The sequence below is a fragment of the Clinocottus analis genome, unplaced genomic scaffold (genome assembly GCF_023055335.1).
Source record: "Clinocottus analis isolate CAN_PGR_092001 unplaced genomic scaffold, fCliAna1.0.p SCAF_13, whole genome shotgun sequence".
Taxonomy (NCBI): Eukaryota; Metazoa; Chordata; class Actinopteri; order Perciformes; family Cottidae; genus Clinocottus; species Clinocottus analis.
The window spans coordinates 4638862-4659241 of NW_027175854.1; the positions used below are offsets into that span (position 1 = coordinate 4638862).

General features: G+C 42.9%; 1 protein-coding gene across 5 annotated transcripts in view; it reads right to left on the bottom strand.

Moving 5' to 3' along the window:
- Positions 1–6444: 6444 nt before the first annotated feature.
- The window catches only part of strbp (spermatid perinuclear RNA binding protein), a 72960-nt gene continuing 59024 nt past the window's right edge, over positions 6445–20380 (bottom strand). For 2 of the 5 annotated variants that reach the window (XM_068574836.1, XM_068574837.1), the window contains 6 exons: positions 19734–19886; positions 19360–19494; positions 18600–18740; positions 18141–18285; positions 17723–17776; positions 6445–11567 (listed from right to left, as the gene is read on the bottom strand). In XM_068574836.1, coding sequence (XP_068430937.1) covers positions 11473–11567; positions 17723–17776; positions 18141–18285; positions 18600–18740; positions 19360–19494; positions 19734–19886 — 723 coding nt within the window. In that variant the 3' untranslated portion in view covers positions 6445–11472. The other 3 variants (XM_068574838.1, XM_068574840.1, XM_068574839.1) reach the window with 3 other exon arrangements.

Below are 20380 nucleotides of genomic sequence, written 5' to 3' on the forward strand. Positions count from 1 at the left end.
CATGTGCCAGTGATCTCACCGAGAACACAAGATGTGGCAGAGAGGATGGACGGGGAGGCATATATTCATTTTGAAAAATACGATTGTGACCGAAACTGAATAAACCACCTGGTGCCGTGACATTTAAACTGTGTCAGCGCCTTTTGGTTCATATAGATCTGATCTCAGCTAAAAGAACAAAAACAGTAAATCAGCCCTGAGAAATCCATCATGTAAATATTGAATTAGGCTCAGAGTATTGTGAGACGCTGTAACAGATAAAAAAGCAAGGCCTTCCTCGAAATTGAGTGCATACAGTAGAGGAGGATGAAGTCTAAATATATCATTTTAGTGTGAGCATTTCAACACACACACACACAAAGAACAATGTTTCTATGTTTTGGTGCTGTACCATCGTTCTGCATGAGCTGCATAACTATAATGTGATGATTTCACCTCATTGGCTGTACTATTCCCACCGTGCTTCTCCACACCGACACCTTCCCTCCGTCACGTTTCATAAATGCACTCAATGATGCTTTTGAAGCTGTTCACCCATTTCAAGATATCACCTAACATCTTTTTTTTTTTTTTACATTTTTTTTTTAAAGGTTATTTATTTATTGGCGTTTTGCCTCTTTCTTTATCCGTCTCCAGAGTTCAAAGACAGAGTCTATAAAAAATCTATAAAGCCGAACACGTCATTTCCACTGCGTGTTCGTATTGCTGCTGGAAAGGAGACGGGGATAAAAGAGGCCCGTGCTGTTATTGTAATGAGCGCTCTCGAACTCACCTCTTGGGAACACTTCTCTGGACATCTGAGAGCGTTTAGAACATGAAAATGTTTTCTTCCAGCTAATTTTGTCTTGTGAAAACAGCGACGTGAGCTGGATGGAGATCTTTGGCTCCAGTTCTATCGCTCTCATCCCCCCCCCCCCCCTCATAGCATATGGCTGCATTGTTATCTGTGTCAGAGAGGAGCTATTTTCTGCCATGGCCTCAGTGTGTTAAATGCACAGTTTGTGCTGCAGGTCATGTCATTCGGAGTGTTTATACCGATCCCCTTTAGTTCTGGCGGCCGGTGGGATCTTGGCTGCGTGTCTGCCGCTGCGTCCGCAGATTGCAAAGCAGCAGGCAGGACGAGTTGGGAACCCGGTACCTGCAGCGGCTGAAGGTAACAAGCGTCAGCGTTACGCAATCAGCTCGACCCCCTCCTCTTTCCGTCCTGCGTTACAGGGCTATAAATACAACCAGCGAGGCAGCAACTGAGTGAAACGCCGTGGTGGAATGCTGATGGGACGGGCGTCTTCGGTTGCCGTTCGGCTCAGCCGTTGATGAATTGCAAGTCAGGGATGAAGCTCAGTGTGTGTGTGTGTGTGTGTGTGTACATGCGAGTGTGTGCTAAATGGGCAGTGTGCGGCTATTTAGACCTCAGAGCCTCCCAACAACCTGCTGAACTCTGTCATCTGATCTGCTGACTGCCGACTCCCTCGCACACACTGATCTCAAGCTTTGACAAGTTTAACATCAGATGTTCAAAGCAACTAAGAAGATAAAGTAATAAAAGGATAAATTCACCATTTTTTTTTCAAGTTGGTCTCAAAACATTATTCACATAGTTCCATACAAAAGAGATCCCGAGTGCATTTACAATGTAGGAGATGGTGAACACAATATACAGTGTTTCCTCTTGTATGAAAGACTTCTAAAGCAATTTATTCAATTTCAACAAATTCGGTGATATATCTTCCAAAATTTCTGAACTAAAGCATCAAACTATATTTGAAATACAGTCACTGAAATGCTGGTATGTGTATTAGTTTTTTTATATGACTTAAAAAATAAAATAAATAAGTTATTTTAGGTAAAACTTAACCCTCAAATCAGTGCCTGATGTATTCTTGTATTGCTTATATATATATATATATATATATATATATATATATATCATAATTATTTCACTTTTTACACTTTTCCAGTCAAGGATTTAAATGTTTGCTTCACCACATTTTCATTTCCACAGAATACAGTTTGTTTTCTTTTTCCTCCCACACGGACACACTATCCTTTCCTCTGTTAACGCACATCTGGAGGTCAGTGTGTGAACATGTGGCTCTTGAAGCGGCCCCGTCAAGAGGAAATCCTGAGCCTTGAATCGCGTCGGTCTCGTCGCTGTAATCTCATTTGTTCAGGAGGAGTGTGAACGAAGCAGAGCCTGCACCTGTTCAGTCAAGAATTCACACTTCTCAAATCATTTCCCTCTTAATGTACAATGAGCCCGAAGGTTTTGATCAGGGAAAGAAACACGTTTTTATTCATCTTTGGCATCTGAGTACCAAAAAGCTTAATCATTGTTCTCAAGTTTAATGTGGAGTGTTGGAGAACAACGACAAGATCCTTTAAAACCTTTGTAGCTTCTCCAAACAAACTAGTAATACTTTAATATATCTTTGTTGTTTTTCCCCTTCATTTTTTAATCATGGACAGTAAACATATTTCAGCACTGATAATGAATGTCAAAATATACATCAGTTTTCTGTTCCAATTATTTTGCCTGACTGCTCTGGATTAATATCAGTTTACTTCCACTGAGCTTCATTTAAACCAGGATGTTGTTTCCTCAGCGAACAGGGACTTTCAATGCAGATGGAGCCGACACTGCAGCAGGTTGATGAATATTATGGAGTTAAACAAGTACAAACTAGAGAACTCAGACTGTACAGCTAAAACAATAATTCATGAGGCTTATTAAATGTGTTGTGCAGACAAAAGTTATGTTTATATTGGGTGCCAAGCACCAAAACACCCCAAAAGAAAATGAAACAAAAAGAAAATGTCCACACGGCCCCTTCAACCAATCAACTGTCTCCTTTATTTTCTATCACAACCCTGTTTGTTCTACTCACACTGTACATGCACATATTTTATATCATGGAGCTGTTTTCATTGATCTGTGACCACAAACATTGACATCGTCATAGAAGAAGCAACGAAATGCAACGAGTGGTTGATTACTATCTTTATCTCTAATACAGCATTTATTTAAATGTAGCTTTCAGGAAACATGTGTAAGCATCTGGAATGGATTGGTTCCATCTCAGTTGATGAAATGTTCTGGGGTTTTTTTTTTCACAGGAGAGACTTGACGTGTTATTATAGGAAAATCACTGGCGTCTCTAACAACATGAATGATGGCTGCGTTCTGTTCGAGACAGCGGGAGCCTGCGATTGTAGAAGCTAAATGAAATTCAAGAGTCTTTAATGTAGCTGTTCCTGCTCTAATGTAACACTATTGTTTGTTTATTATGGTAGTGGTCACACTATATACTGATTATGTGATGTTTACATCTGGTGCAAGTGTTTAAATTCTGATGTTTGTGTCACTTGGCGAGTTAACGAACCCCAAAGGTCATGCATGTGCGGCCTATTTTTTTTCTACCAGGAATAAAAGCCAACTCTCATCTTGAAGTTAATTCAAGCCAACAGCGCAAAACTGCCGAGAAGAAAAAGAACAACGGCTACCGGTGACGCCGGCCGCCGCTTTGTGGTGTTTCTTCAACGCATTGCTCACGACACGTCATCCTGTCTGTCCTCAGAATGAGCAGCTGTGTTTGATCAAAACAACGCCCCCGGTTTTGAACATCTTCCAGGCTCTTTCCTCGGGAGATGAGAGCTAATTGCAAAGTAATCAATTGACTCGTCTTTTGTCAAAACAGCTTAAATAACTAAATGAAATGTTTGATGAATAAATCGGTGTGATGTAATCTCTGCCTCCATGTGTTTTTATGTTCCGTTTTGAATGTTTCTGAGTGAATGCAATGAGCCCGGCTGAACACCCACGTGCGTGTCCATGCTTCCACTGGTGGCCCCCGTGTTTACCGTCACGTCGCTATGAATTGTGGGTAACTCCCGTAGGGCAAAAGTAAAAAAAAAAAAAAAAAAAAAATCGGGATTACACAAACTTCGTGGTCGGCCGTCCTCGTCCGCAGGCGAGCGGATTGCGCTTCCTGCTCGGCTGCTTCTCCGGCAGCCGGCGCCACATGGCTGCCGAGGTCTTCCCAATCACGGTGTGCACACGGGGCAGTCGTCTCCGCGAGTCCGATGCTGGTCGCACGAAAACGGAACCAGCGGATCCGCACGCACGGCAGCGAGCCAGTTCGAGGCGGCGGATGGAAGAGACACCTGCGGCCTCCAGGTGGCTGCAGACGGTGAAGGAAAGGCTTCAGTGCAGGAGGCCTCCATGGCGTTAATGCTCCCAACCGCTGGTCGGAAAGTCACGTCGTCGAGCAGTCATCGTTGCCGTCACGACGATCGACTGGATTACACATATTACCAAAGTAGTTCACGTCTGCTAATGAATTTTTGCCGTCCAGGCAGCTATGACTGCACGTGCCATCCCAGGCATCAATTTCACCCGACACTTGACGGGAAAATGAAATTAAAATGGAATCCAGAGCAGATGGATGTTTCCGCACTGTTTAAGTGAAGCAAGTGTGATTAATCATCATTTACATGAATTTGGATGCTGAACTTTTGAAACAAAATGCCTGAGGGATTGATGAGGGTAACGTCCCAGAAGGCCTTACTTCACAGATACTGACTGTCACTTGGCGACCTGTACGACAAACACAGAAAGACAAACAGCTGTTGACTTGTTTTGATCTTGGTTTACTTTGTTTATCGTCGGGGTAATTCGTTACCAGCAATGGTCTCTATAAACAGGCACTGGTGTCGTGTGGAGGGAGGGAAGGCTGTCAAATCAATCTAATTTGTGAGCATAATCACGGCTTCCGGTTACCAACTGAAATACAAAACGGGCCGTCCCAAGGAGTTGTCAGCAGCCGAAGTAATTTATTGCCCTCCAGCGTATGAATCTGGACCGCGCATACAAATGCCTCGGGCATGCTGTTTCTTAGTGGATTCCCAGATTAGAGCGAACATACCTGAAGTACGCAGTTTCACCACCACACTGGGCTCTGATGGTTCTACATTGACATGTAAATGTCCTATTAAAGAAAAGAAAGTTGACACTTTAATCCACATAACCGTCATTATTTTTCATTTTCAAGGACTAAATCTCCTGTTAAAAAGGTACGCAGTAAAAAAGTGAACTCTCACATTTGACACAGTCCACTAAAATCTGCTGAGCGGAGTTTAATCGTCCTGTTTGCTTTCTCTCATAAAAGCCTCAGTTCTTTTTAATGAGAAAACACACACACACACGCACACGCGCACACACGATGATTGGCAGCTGTGGCAGTATTCTGGTGGTGTTGACTGGAAATGTGACTTGATACTCGGACTCGAGCGTCAGCAGCGCTGCTCTAAACTTGACGGACAGCTCATGTGCTGCAACTCTTCTCAGGCAAACTTGGCACATATCGCTCATAACCTCGACGCTGCGATTATAGTTTGACATAACGACACAAGTATTGTCACTATTACGTGTCAGAATGCAGCAATGTGGGCCATTGAAGATCTCTAATGAAGTTTGTCAACATGTCAGACTTGTCTATGTCATGAGCAAATGGGAGCTCAAATTTGCATTGACATTTTTTTTTTTATGCATTGTGTCATATTAATAATTTGTTCTTCTAATTGAGAGAATTAAGAGACTGAAGAAATTGTTTAAAGCAATGAAAGGTGTGTGCTCTTATGTATTATTAATAATGGGACTGTTTTTTTGTTTTTTTTTACCCACAATTCACTTACAACACGTCACTGTAGTCAGTTCATCCGTTTTCAGAGACCATTAAAAAACAGATGCCCCCATGTAGAGATTCAGCACTTTCTCAGATTTATTTTCAGTTGGTCAAGCATAGATTATGTTAAAAACAGTGACAACCACAGATCATCACTGCTGTAAATGTTGCTACTAATCAAAACGATCAACACAGCGAGTTCAAACGTCGTTGGCCTCGATCTGTTCACCCGTGAGACTCCCACCCTGTTACATTTCACAAACACATTCTGTGGACAGATATCACTTCATAGTTTCCTGGGCAGCATCGTAAAACAGTTTCTTTTAATCCCCTTTTTGTCAAAAATAAAATAAAATAAATCATATTTACAGGAGAAAAAAAAAAGTAAACACTCATCACTCGTAAGACACTACTTTTGTCAGGACATTATAAAGAAAAATTCAGGGGGAAAGAAATATGAATCCTAAGGGTGGATGCGCCCAAAACAACTCTCACACACAAGTAGCTCAAAAGATATATAGATGTATATATATGTATGTATCCATATATATTCTGTATATATGCTTCTCTACAAAAAAGCAAGTTTACTCTTTCTATGAGTAAATACATTCTACTCTACAATCACTAGAACAACAGTGTACATTCCCAACCAAAATGCTTCGATCGTTCATCAGGAGGATATTAGATTTAAACAATCAGTGGACCATGACCAGGAAGTATGCGACAACATGCTTAATGTGACTGCAATATTGTGCGTTTGTGTGTGTGTGTGTGTGTGTGTGCATGCATATGGGTGTGAAATAGCTTCCCATTACCCTCTGGTTTATGTGCTCGCCAGACAAACACACTCCCCCACCCCCACAACACACATGCACACACACCCAGTGAAATTGATGTGTTCAGCAGTTAGTCTGGTTCGCTTTGCCTCAGCAGTGGAAACGCGATCCCGAATCTATTCCTGCTGCTCTGCGGAGTTCAAGGCGGCTCTCGGATGAACATTCAGGCTCCTTCGGCAGCTCTCCGCCCCTCTGCTTCCAGACAAATTCAGCCCAACTCTTAAGAACCCAAGACTTAAGAACCTACTTTGTGTGCTAATATAAGAACGGGCGAGACACAGTTTTCCTCCGTTTTCACACAGGACACCAGGTTTCCCCCCCCCTTTTTTTTTTTGTCCGGATGTCTCATGACTGTGTTGACGGTAAACATCAGATCCCCAAACGATGGTTTCTCCCTTCTGAGACTGCCGGGATGAACAGGTTTGTGCAACAAAGGTTTTAGCAGTCTTTGATGTCTGGATAAATCCTGATTCGCAGGAACAAACCAGAACCCGTTTCCCAACTGCATCTCTGCATCATTCCCTTTCCTTTTTAACATTTGACCTGGCAGGAGGATGAAGGGGTGCCTGAGGGAAAAACGGGCTTAACAGTCCTCCAAAGTAAGTCCAAAAGGCAGACGTTAGCTGGCAACTCGGCACTCAGAACCCTTTATTAAGCACTGAACATATTGCAGCATCTCAATGCGCAAAGCTCCTGCATGAGTTGCCAAGAAAGTTCTCTTTCCTTCCTTTTTGCTGCTGTCAGCGAAGCTTGAATTGTTCCACAGATAACTGCCGTTTCTCCAAAAGGCAAAAAGTTAAATTCATCACATGCAGCGCTACGGACAGCCCGTTACAATGCACCAACATATCACATGTTTCCTCAGCTATACATGGCTCAAATCCCAAAGTACAAACAAGGCCTTACCGCTTGTGTGACTCTCACGACATACAGTACAATCGCATGTGTAATATATGAACCACAGAGCAAAGAATGTCACGCTGTCTCAATGTGCTCGGCTGTTATTGACAGTGAAAGCTGATATGATAGAGTATTTACAGTTATGATTACATGCGAGAGTGTGTGTGTGTGTGTGTGTGTGTGTCTATTTGCATATGTGTGCGTCAGGTGGCCCTGAGAACGATGTGTGGGTGTATTGTTTCGCTGTTTTGTGCTTCTTAGATTTGAAGGTGTCGTTGTTGAACGCCCGCGGAGGGGCGGTGTACCTAAAAGGTGTAGATGTTTACAATGGCTGCCGGTGTTCCTGGTTCGTAGCGATGTGATGAGACATTTGTTAGAAAACTGGAGCAGAAAGAACGTCCATCAACGAACCGACCGGGACCCGAGTCCAGCACAAAACAACCATTACTCTCGAGGAAAGTTACACAGAAGACGTGGCTTTCCAAGCCTTCAAACACGGGGGCATGGAGCATGTTTCTTCCGGTGAACACGCATCAGAGGAGTTTTCTATTGAGTGGAGTACGGCTGGTACTGACATCATCCTGTTGGTGCAATATGGGAACCACAGCTGGAAATCTGCATGTACCCAATAAAGCTTTTTTCCTTTATATGCTTTGTGAAAGGAGCGGCATGAGTTTCCTTCTACTCTTTGTTGGTTATGCTTTCTCTAAATCATCACTTTCGGCTAAATGGTGAAAAGGGGTAGAATGCTATTTGTCAGAGGGCTAACATTTCACTGTGAAAGCCACACATGCAGGACCTGCCTAACGACAAGACAACACCTCCCAAACCTCGACCGTCCTCCCAGACCTCCTGTACCAGTTCAAGGCCGACTGCGTTTTCCCCGAACTCTCCTCTGGACGCGGCCGTCCAGCCGACAGAGCGAGAGGATCGGGTCAGTCGTCAGGGTGACTCCTCCTGTGCGTCGGTTGAGTCTGAGGGGAAATGAAAAGGTTGCTCACTGAGGTATGACTGTCTGCCTTATTAATGCGGGCCATCTGGACAGAGAGGACGGAGGGACGGGGGTGGAGGGAAGACAGCGAGAGGGCAGAGGGGAAATTCGGAAGACTTCCTCGCTGATAGTGAGGGTCTGTCTCCACGCGGTCATTCACCTCCACGGGAGCTTCACACCAGAATGTCACGGCAAAGCAGGATGAGATCAGACGACCAGAGGGTGCTCTGTGAATTGAGGGAAAATGCTTGGAATAGCAAAACTAATTTCTCACAGTAGCTCGCACACGGGCATGGAATTGGCGACTCCTGCTGTAACACAGACAGCCCACTGTGTGTGTGTGTGTGTGTGTGTGAGTCCAGTTGTTTAGGTTGAGGAACCAGCTGTTCAAACATAAATGGCCCGAGAGCTCGCGTGCTTGACCTCAACTGGAGGACGCACAGGATATCCCTCACCTCGCATCCAATTTCCCTAGCACAGCTTGATGGCACAATTGTACTCCCGTCTCCAGAAAAACTGACAAATCGTCTTCGCTGCCGGCTCCGTGGTGTCCTTAAAGCTCCTATTTTGACAAGTTTTTTTTTTGGTCTTGAAAAATAAGCTTAAGGGGCACGAGCGAGTCGAATTCTCAGATGTTGTTTTTGTTGCATCAAAGCAGACACAAACACATGAGATCAAACTGGTGCCCACATCAATGCGACTGTGGGGTGGAGAGGGTCAAAGCCTTTTGTTGCACATTCTGTTTGATTTTTGCCTCCGCTGAGTGACACCGTGTCTCTACTGAAGGCTACAAACATGAATAAATAAGTGATGAAGAGCTTTTAAAAGCATGTAAGCGCCACAAAAAAAGTGGAAATCCCACACAGCGCTGAATGAGTACTAAGCATATGCTATGACTACTATCTCAGTGTGAACAGTGTTGCGACACCTGTTTGGTTCCAACAATACCCCAAAATATAGACCCAACGTACTAGTGTGTATAAAGCACTTAAGAGTTTAATGGAATAAATCATTTCTTGGTCAAATTAATACCTGCGTGAATAATGCGTGCAATAGGTGCCGTAGCAGTGTTAAACCTACCGCACAAGGACTAAACAGTGAACGACTAGTAAGAGAAATATACATTGAATTTAGGACTAATGATGATAACCAACTAAACTGCTTTTCCTCCCTTCCCTAAATCGCTCCACAACAGTTCAACAACCTCGCGAGTAGCCAGAAGAGGTTTAAAATGCAGGAACACTTCCTGCATGAGGATGCTTCAAATCTTCAAAGAGACCGATTTCCGTCTCAAAATACAAAGTCGATATACCTTTTGACCTCGGAAGGTAACTTTGCTTCCTCAAACGCGCGTCGCGGTGGAAAAGTTCAGAATCACGGCTCCTATAAGAGCATTACGGAGACGTTTTGTGGCTGAAACAGGGGCTGAGGCTAGGCATGCACCGATAAAACAATACAGCAAAACATACCAACATGATGTCGAAATGTAAAATCTGTAAACCAAACTGTGTGGAAGTCATTGGAATTGTTTTAATGTACTGGAACAAGAGGCCAGAGATGTTTAATCGGTGCATCCTTCGTTAAAAATACCTCAATCCAGCTCAGCTTCAGCCAGGTTTCTATTCTTTTTTCCTCACATTTTCTAGCTTCAGTGACAAACCCCATCCTTCCAGAAATGTACAAGTGTCATTGCAAAGCACTCCATTTCCCACTTTTGAAGCTTTTTTTTTTTTTACTAGCTTTACTTTAAATTAGCTGGCCAGGAGTCTGTGCTGCGTCTTTCCCATCGTATGAGAAGCCCCTTCGACAAAGCTGGCTCTTCCACCAGAAGCATCTTGTCGGTACAGTAGGAGATAGCCATAGACGGGTGGAGGGAAGTGTGTGTGTGTGTGTGTGTGTGTTTGCAGAAACAAGGAATAGTAATGCGTGTGAGTGCGCTGTGCTTTTGGTCCCTAAGGCGAGCGGGACGGAGCTGACGATTGTTGATGGGTGAGTCGGCTAACGTGTTAATGGCAGATGGAGGAGCGCGTACATCAGAGTATACACATATATACTATACACATACAGTACTGTATTTGTAACAACAGTATTCCCTGCCAGCAGTGAGACTATAGAAAATGTGCTTTCTGACAGGAAAAGTGTGTGTGCGTGTGAGTGTGTGCACAGGTGTGATCGGGTTATGAGTGTGTTCAGTAGCGACCGCCTCTGGTCCAGGTCACGTAAACAAACCACGGGCAGCAGAGAGCGTGCTCAGAAAGGCTGAGAAAGACATACAAAGATAGAGGAAAAGGTTGAACGAAGGAGGAAAGAAAGAAGGAAGCGTTATCATTCTAACAGCAAAGGTTAATATGAATACCAAAGATAATATTGCATCTCCTAGAACTAGCTTCAATTGCTCAGTGTATATAAAATTGGAAGAAAGCTATACTGTGATATTACAGTTACATTACACTTTATAATTCTAAAATAATTTATACCAACAATAGTTATATTTTATAGAATATTTACATAAATACATTATCATATAGTAATATTATTGTCAACACATCGTTATAGAAACATACACCATACATATATGTGTATATAGTCATGTTATAGCCACACGTACACACACATACGATGAATATACAATCAGAATGAGCTATTGCAATGCTGTGTTGGGTAAAACTCCATCGGACATTCACTTCTTCTCAATAAGTACGCTTACAGAGGAGTTCTGGTGTATTGCTATAAGAAAGAGCTTCGCACAGTCGCAGCTGAACGTTTCTCGTAAAATCCGAGTATTGCTTCGTGTAGTTTCTCTCCTCTGAAGTGATAATCTGGGCGGAGAGCAGAGAAAACAAAGAGGAGCGATGGGCCTGTCGGTCAGTAGTCGAGAGATCGTTTCTGTCGCTGCTGTCGGGCAGAACGTTTTGTTTCCCAGCGGACCGATCAAACGGAAAAACAAGTTTTGGATCGACGAGTCCGTCACCTGGATAGAGAGGCAGCCCGCTTAGACGGACCTAAGAGCAGGTGTCCTGCGTATACAGAGAGTGTGAAGAGAGGATCCAACAACCTGCTGCCCCTAGAAGTCAGAGAAGAGATCTTGGGGACCCAGATGAATGATAAAAGGAGCGAGGGTCCGCGGCTGGTAGAAGGGATTGTCAATGAAAAGACCACCTGCAGGAGTTCAAGAACAGAGACAAATAGAGCAGGATTGATTACTACAAACACACATCTGTACATCTACATCATCTATAAATATCCAATGTATCACAAATCAGATGTGAAACACATGACCACACACTGACAGACTTCTGTTGGAGGATAAATCCACGAGTGAGTGTTGGGAGGGGGGAGCGGGTCTGCTTCTCTGGTCAGGTCCCAGAGAAGCAGCAGAAAATGAACGGGTAAATTGGAAATGGAATCTTGTGACAGGAAGCTTAGCTCAACATTAAGGCTAAAAGCAGCCCGCCTCTGTCCAAGGGGAAAGAAACACACCTGTCAGCATACCTCTGCTTTGTCCACAAGATATGAATGATACAGCTGCTTCCTCCCGTTTCCAGTCTGTGTTGCTCAGTTCCCCAAAACCCGTCCTTTTAGATCTTACAGCTGTTCGTGACCATGTGGAAAAGCCTAATAGCAACATGTATAAACTCTCTCCAGGTCTTTCCAAAACATATTAACAGAAGGATAACAGAATACAACAGCTGGAAATGAATCTTCAATCATGCGAGACTGAAATGAAGCTTTGCTGATGTCAGACAAATATCATTTGAAAGACGACTCAACGGAGCTCAACCAACCATTGGACGACATACTGGGTCCTCTCGTCCAATGGCTGCGCTTCACAGCTGTAATCTCGCTGTGAGGGGTCGTCTCTCGCTGGTTGGATGACTGAGATGTGGAGAAGGACCTGACACGTTTATGCTCTTTTGTACCGTTTTTACCTCTTCGATTTGTGATGGTTTTCATCCGTGACATTAGGTCATTCTTGTATCAAATATGTAAACCTTTATTGAAACAGACTGAGTCAGGGATAGTTTCAGCGCCTCAGTTGGTGCTGATTCTTCTTTGACGTTTGAGTATAAAAGGAAAGAAACAGCAATGATACTGATATTATAAAACCTAAAAACACAGTGATGTTTGACACATGCGAGACCCTTATTGCTGCTTTTGATTGTTAAGGGCACCATACTTAATGTTCCAGATCTATAATATGTGTTTGATGAAAAGCCAAAAGGAACGATAAGTACCACCTCACAGTTGTAAGTCTCAGCCAACCTGTCAGGTTGTCCAAAATCATCGCTTTATCATTGTATCTTATTAGACATTTGTGTGAAAGTGTCATAATTGGGATACGGCTTCTTGAGTTATGGCCAGTAATGTGTTTTGTGAGGTCACAGTGACCTTTGGCCACCAGAATAGAATCAGTTCGTCCTTGAGTCCATGTGGATGTTTGTGCCGGATGTAATGCAATTCCCTCCAAGTGTTCCTGACATATTGCTTTCCCGGGAAGGAGAAGGACGCGAGGTCACAGCGTCATTGAACTTTGACCACGTAATCAGTTGATCCTTGAATCCAAGTTATGTTTGGAAGGAATATGTTTGGAAGAAATATGAAGAAAATATGAAAAAAAGATTTCCGCGAAAAGAGCGGACGGACAACCCGAGAACATAACTCCTCAGGCCGCAACTATTGCTGGTATGAAGAAATAACAATATAGAGATATGGAAATGTTCTATGTAGAAGAAACATGTATTTTTTAAAGTAATTTGAAACCGATTGAATCTAACTACGATAACGTATCCAGCTCTAAAATTGATGCATCAAAAAGGCTGCAGCCGGGTAACGTGACTCGCTATAAAAGGCTCCGCTTCTACTGTAGTGGATACCACTAATGGCTGTGGGAAAGCTGCCAAACATTAATCTACGTTAGATAATGGGATCGTGCAGCCGAATGCAACATGCAGGATGTAACAAGAGCTTTCTCCGTTGTCTTCGTGCATTTCTCTCTGAATGTCTATAAGCTGAGGGTCAAAAGGAAATAACGAGAAGCCCCGAGGTACGTAGAAAGATTGAAATCCAATTTGTGCAGGTATGAGGCTGGAATATTAAACACAGTATTTTGTGCAGCTTGAAAGATTGTGTAAATCCTTTCTCATGTCAAGTGACATACTATAATAACTGCTCTAAATAGTCAAAGTCCAACCCAAAGCACAAAGTTGCTACTGCAGCAAGTTTCTCACCAGATTACAGCCTTCAAATCAGATGAACAGGCGCTCAGCTTTTATAGGAGATAAACTTTATTCATTTGTCAACATTATTTATTCCTATACATCCTTAACACAGCTCATTATTATTTTCTCTTTTTTTTTAAAACATAGAATGTGTGTGTTGTGTGTATCATAATGTAAAGGTTCTCCTCATCCTAGCAAATAATAATTACAATAACAAAAGGCTGATATATATATATTTATTTATATAATTTAGACTCAAAGAACGAGGTCATAATTCACAGTACAAATCCTTCAAGTTTTTTTTATCTCTTAAGAACTTAAACCTGCAGTATTTTTTTTATATTCATAAAAGTTTACGGAACAGAAAGAAATCAAAAAACAAAAATTGCTTCTTTTTTTTTAAATCTTCACCTCAAATCCTTAATCCTCTACCCATCATAGATATTGTAGAAAAAGTTTCCCTTCTTAAAAAAAAGCTAATTGTACGGTCTGAATAAAAATGTTTGGTATGGATGAAAAAGCGCTTTGTGTGTGTGTGTGTGTGTGGGTGTGTGAGTCTCCTGTGCTAAAAGAAGTGGTAGTGGGGGACGGAGTAGGTAGGCATTTTCATGACAGGCAACAGAAGCATTCTCTTGGGCAAACCTAGAGGGGAGACATGAGAAGAGCACAGCTCTGCATGAGTCCAGGGCGACAAATACACCTCCTGCTTCTATTCTCACTGCACTGAGAGGGCTCCCGAAAGGGGGAGTGCAAATGTGCCAGGTTGTGAGAACAGACAGCGTTGTGAGTACACAGAGTGACGCCCATCGCCGGTGGTTAGAGGAACCGAGAGGGAGAGAGAGATTCAGAAGAGGAGAAAACAAACGGCCAAAGTTAACCATTCATTTTGATTTATTACAACGTGGGTCTTGTCACTGTTGCTCGATCAATCCTGTCCATCGATAATTAATTGTACACTGTACGTATGCCAAGTGCAGGAAGTGCAGGTCAATGTTGAAACACTTCCTTTGTTTTCTCTTTAAAATAACATTGGCATATCTGGGGCGTCGTTCTTTTCAATGATGTCACATTGCCGTATCTACGCAATTAACTTGGCGCTCAATTAACTTGGATGTTACCGACAGGTATTATGGAGAAAACTAGGCTCCACGTTGTAATAGGTATTTAAAAAGGAGACAGTTGAGCAGGAGAAGTTGGAGTGTAATGTAGGATTTTATACATAATGTGCATTAGTGATCTAATGTGCGTGCTATAAGATGCTAAAAGACTCCACAGAAGGTTCTGGCGCTCCAGGGAGCCCTGCAGGAATTGAGAATGCATTGTAAGTGTTTGCCAGCAAGAAAGAGCGAAGCAGCTGTGGGTGCCAGAGCACAGTGAAAAAGCAGGAAACAGGATGAAAGCGTTGTTTCCAAAAGATAGAAGGAGTAGTTCTTAATGTTTTCATGTGCCTTTTTTCTTCCATCTCATTGCATTGTGAGCCCCAATGGGGCCCCCCAAAGATTGTTTTTACTAATTAGGAGACATTTCCCCCTGATTCTGGAAGTATTATTATATTATCAGTGTAAAAAAATCTTATTTCTCATTCTTATTCGTCCATCTCATCTACAGCTCTGCATCATAAGTCAACTGTATATACAGCATATATTACAAATGTCCACCTTAACAGCAAGTGCATCTAATGTTTTCTATATATTTGTGTATTAACTCAGAGTCTCCGGCCACACGTTGGGACACATTGAGCGAGCCAAGCTTAACAGACAAAAAACCAGCGCAGCCAGGTCTCAACAAACATGCTCTGCCGACACAAATTGCGAGGGTGAAACATTTCCACCCAGAATCAAATTCTGAGTATAACTCTCGTTTTTCTTCTGTCTTTCTTTTTTTGTTTTGTTTTTAATAACACTGAATTGACATCCTGCCTACTTGGAGGAGGTTACAGCTCATGGTCAGCCGAACGCACAATGATCACCCACCAGGATACGTGATACGGTAGACTGCTGAGTCATGGTGGCAGAGATGCACACAGTTATCAAAGATTTATGCTCAATCACCCCGAGCCTCCCGACCATTTAGGCGCATTATGTGACAATTTTTGGAATAAGTGCTCCTAAATCTTTATAACTAGGTGCACCAATGTGATTTGCAAATACCGCCCTTTCTTTTCCCCAAAGCGTCACCCTATATCATGTGAACGACCCGTGTGTGCGTGTGTGTGTGTATGCACCCTGTCCACACCAACACAGAGGGCGCTGGTTTGCATCCCTATTATTATTAAAAAGACCAATTCTGCTTTATCAACGGTGTGTATATTCTGAGAGTGCAACTGAAGGTGGACACGAGCACTGTCACAATCGATCCCAAAACGAGTAGTCATCGGTTTGGGAAGTAGGAATTGCATATTGAGAGAGAGAGAGAAAAAAAGAGAGAGGGAGAAAGTGAGAGCGAGAAAGAAAGAGAGAGGCCGAGAGAGAGACAGAGGCACTTTTGCAGTCTATGAGATGCAAAGATTTGAATGTCACATTTGATAAGATCACAGACTTTATTTACTTTACGTTCATAGTGGTGGGATGTCTCCTTGTACACAGAATGTATTAATTCATTTCATTATTAAAAAAAAATTAAAGCACTCGATCACTTTGTGACTGTTTGTTCATTCAGAACAGCACATTATCAGCATTATTGATCAGTAACAGTTATTATATTCAAATACAAATAAATGAAACATTGTAGTGTGTTGCTTTGGATGTCAATTAAGTGTTGCTCCAAAATATCGTGCTGGTGTTATGGGAGTTTTCAGCAGGGAGCACCAGTGGTACTTCTGGAGCCCTGCACCCTCACAGGAGAAACCTGCTTATTTTAAAAGTCTTTTGATTGGACCGACATGAAGCAGCACACTGAATGCCTTCTCGATCATTTTGGATGTCATTAATTCTTTGTATTTCCGTAAAGATTTAGTAAATTGTGTGGATACCGGGCACCGAAACAAAACACCCCAAACGAATGCAGCGCTCCCCCGTAAACATAAAAACTAAGGCACACTTCATATTCAGGGGGCTGTTGGGCTCTCAGGAGGGTACAAGACGAGTGCCTCGGGCCCCGGATCAGTTTCTCTGAGCACATAAGACCCATTCAAACTCAAAGCTGTAGGATGGACAGAAAGGCCCCCCAATGCTACACGTGTGCGCACGCTACACAAGGCTGAGTCTGTCGAGGTAAATATGACCTCGTCTGACAGAGGGACGCATGTGTGATTGCATTTTGCTCCAATACCTCTGCTGTCAAAGGTCAAGGATTCGTATAGACTTTAGCCTATGCACCGTGTGTGTGTGTTTGTGTGTGTGTGTGTGTGAGAGAGAGAGAGAGAGATAGTGCAGTGGCCGCTCTCAGCAGTGAGGACATGAAACCCCTTAGCAGCAGTGACATGACAGGAGCAGCCGGGCAGTGGCTCTGTCACCCTATCTTAAATAAAGTGGCGGGTAAAGTGACAAACTCACACTATGTGTTCTGCTAATCTCAACAGAAAAATATTTGCAGCAAAGCAGTGTGCGGGGGTTCTCATCAGTCTAAAAGAGCTTGTATATGTAGTGAGAGGTGGCTGTTTTATCGTACATTTCTCTACTCTTTTCCGGTTCGATTCAAAGACAGACTGTGATCGGCTTCTATTGAGATACAAGCTTGAGACTGATGGCAGCTCTTTACTGGCAGATTGGTGATCCAACCGGAAGAGATGAGGAGGAGAACGGCAACAAGCAGATTAAGATCAAAGTAGTGAGCGGATAATAAGACAAAGAACAGACTGATTAGCTTGAAGCACGTAACAAAGACACAACGGTTTAGGCTTTGAGTAATTGTAACTGACACTTGGATTAGAAAGGGAGGTTATTTTAGGAAAAGGAAAGGAAATGGCGAGGAAGTGTTGGAGGAATAACATAAACCCACTGATTGATTAATTAACCCGCAGATAGTTAGAAGTTCTGGTGTGTGGGATTAGAAAGGAACTGTATGGTTAAGAGAGGACAGAAGGTGGAGGAAGGTCATAGATGGTAGACGGAGGGTAAAACGAGTCGACAGGGTAAACAAACAAGAAGGACATACCGTATGCAGGAGCAGCTGCTGCAGCAGGGCTGTAGCCATACGGTGTCCCAAAGCCTGTTGGGGAAGAGGTTACAGCGTCTAATTTAATTGTGCACTTGTTTAATTCCAGGCTGCATTTCCCAACATGTTGGAAATCATCCTGCACTCTCGCAGACAGGTATAGGTACAGGGTAAAGCACCTGAGTGGAAGCTACTATCCTTCCTAACAAGATCAGCATACTGTTCATTCTCAAACTACAGGGTCATATGTGAGTGGAGGTCCAGCACAAACTGAAATGTAATTCATTCCGATTGAAAATCAAAACAAAGGGCCACGGATATGATCGAGTTCAATCAAACCAAATTGGAGCAAACATTCTTAGACATTATATATGCACAGTAACAATAAGAAAACCACACACAGCTATCCTCTAAGTACCTTGTGTGACATATCCAGGTGCGGCTGCACTGACGAAGGCTCCTCTCGCGAGGGCTGCTCTTCCTCTTCCTCTGGCTACCTGAGCTGCTACTGCTGAGGCTGCTGCTGCCGCGGCCAGGGCTCCTTTAGTCTGGATACGGACCAACTATATGTGAGTGTGTTTCAATGTACAAACAGGCACACACAGTGTTTAGATGCACAGATTAAAATAGACATACACACACACAACCACGTTCTAATGCATTATGGGTCTAATTGTTAACAAATCGATTGGCACACAGGCTCATTGACTAAATAAGTGGAGGACTGGTGATCTCATTGATTACTGAAGGTTGAACAAAGTGGACAAACAGCTCTGCAGAATTGATGATTACTGATCACAAAAGACTATTAAACATTGCCATCTACAAGGCTCTAGTTTGGCTCTCATACTATACATTTCACTGTGTATGTCTTCACCTGAGGCAATATCTTCTTTTTCTTGTTTGCAGCTGCGTTGGGACCAGAGAAGAGCTTCTCCAGAGCCGCCAGAGCAGCACTGGCCTTTGCTACTTTTTTGTTGGGGCCTGCCCCACGAAACTTCTGTCCATCGACCTCCACCTGACATGACACACGTAATGTTAAATACCAGCTCAAACATGTTCTATGATTAGAGTTAGACAAAAAGAACACTTATGCATCAGGTGAAAAAGTATTTTTTTTTCCACAATGGATTTTCAATTGACGTCAAACTGCTATTTGTGGTTTAATATTTTACGTTGCAGCTCGGTCGAAACTAACAATCCCACAATAATTGTTCCCAAAACCCATGCGTTCATCAGTCATCAGTAAGTCAGCCAGCGCTGAACAAGACGGCTTGTTTAGCGAGGCCCTGCTGTCAAGTAGGTCTGCTAATCAATCAGCAGAGCGATGGAGCAGCCGAGCATGTCGGAAAACAACTCACCCCACAGAGAACAGGCCTGCTCCAGGAACCGAGCTGACTGATTGACATTCATGGTTTTCAGCCTGTTTCTTTGTGTGCGTATGTGTGTGTGTGTGTGTGTGTGTGTGTTTAGCCTCTGTGTGTGTCTCCCCATGGCTAAAGCTCATGTGCATGTGTACTTTTATTGTTCTGCATTATTTGGATTACATGTCACTCCATGTGTCCGTGTCGCTCCACAATATTTGACATGTTTTTTTTTAATCTTTTAGCGTAAATGTGTGTACATTAAGCTCTCACCTCCATAACAAAGCGTTTGTCGTGGCTGCCTCCACTTTCAGAGATGAGTTCATATTTGAGGCCTCGTCTCTTTTCGTTGAGCTCCATGACGGGGTTCTTCCCACTCGCGGTCAGTATGGGACCCTGAGTTCGCACCTGGAGAGTGAGAAAGGATTATTTAAATCTTTATTATCTTCTTAGCTATATTAGATACAGTACACGATGTACAGTAAACCTGGCAGACTGAGCGTGAAGATTGCACAAAGTTTGGATACCTTTTAGCCCCTTAAACCAGAGAGACGTCACATTTGAGTCACTTGTGTCAGACTCGGATTTAAAAGGATTTGAAAGTATGGCATGCATTTGTGTATCGGCACATGTATCTCAATCCCCACCTCCAGTGTGTTGGAACTGTCCGTGGAGTGTTTTGGATTATTGCTAGTGTGTGACGACGTCTCGCTCTTCCCCTCACCATCCGACTTCTCGTCTGAACTCATGGGGTCCAGGTCTGAGTCAAAACCTGTCGGGTAGCCCATCGCCTGGAGAACCTAGAGATGGAAGACGACATTTAAAAAAACGTGAAAAGGAGTTGGGAGGAAATCAGACAAAAACAAAAGCTTAGATTGTTTGCTATGACAAAAAAATAAATTATAGTCTTTACTTATGGTGTGTTTTCGTTGCTGCGAAACGTTATGTTCATACTGTACTTATACACAATCTATGTAATGAAATATCATTAAATGGGATGGGATGATTTTACAATATGAGAATAAAATCCCACTGGCACATTTATAAACCTTTGTGTGTGATGGCTCAGTTTTGAACAAACGTCATTGGCGTTAATAGCCATAAAGGAAGAGAGCTGCTACCTCGGGCAATAAGAATGAAAAGGAGTGCATAGACAGGTAAATGTGTTCATGACACAAAGGACTATATTTGAACAAAACAATTCTACTGGATACAGCAATAATGCAGCATACACACTTTAATTGAATTCACACAATGGTTACACTAAACTATTACAATATGCTGTCACACAAGT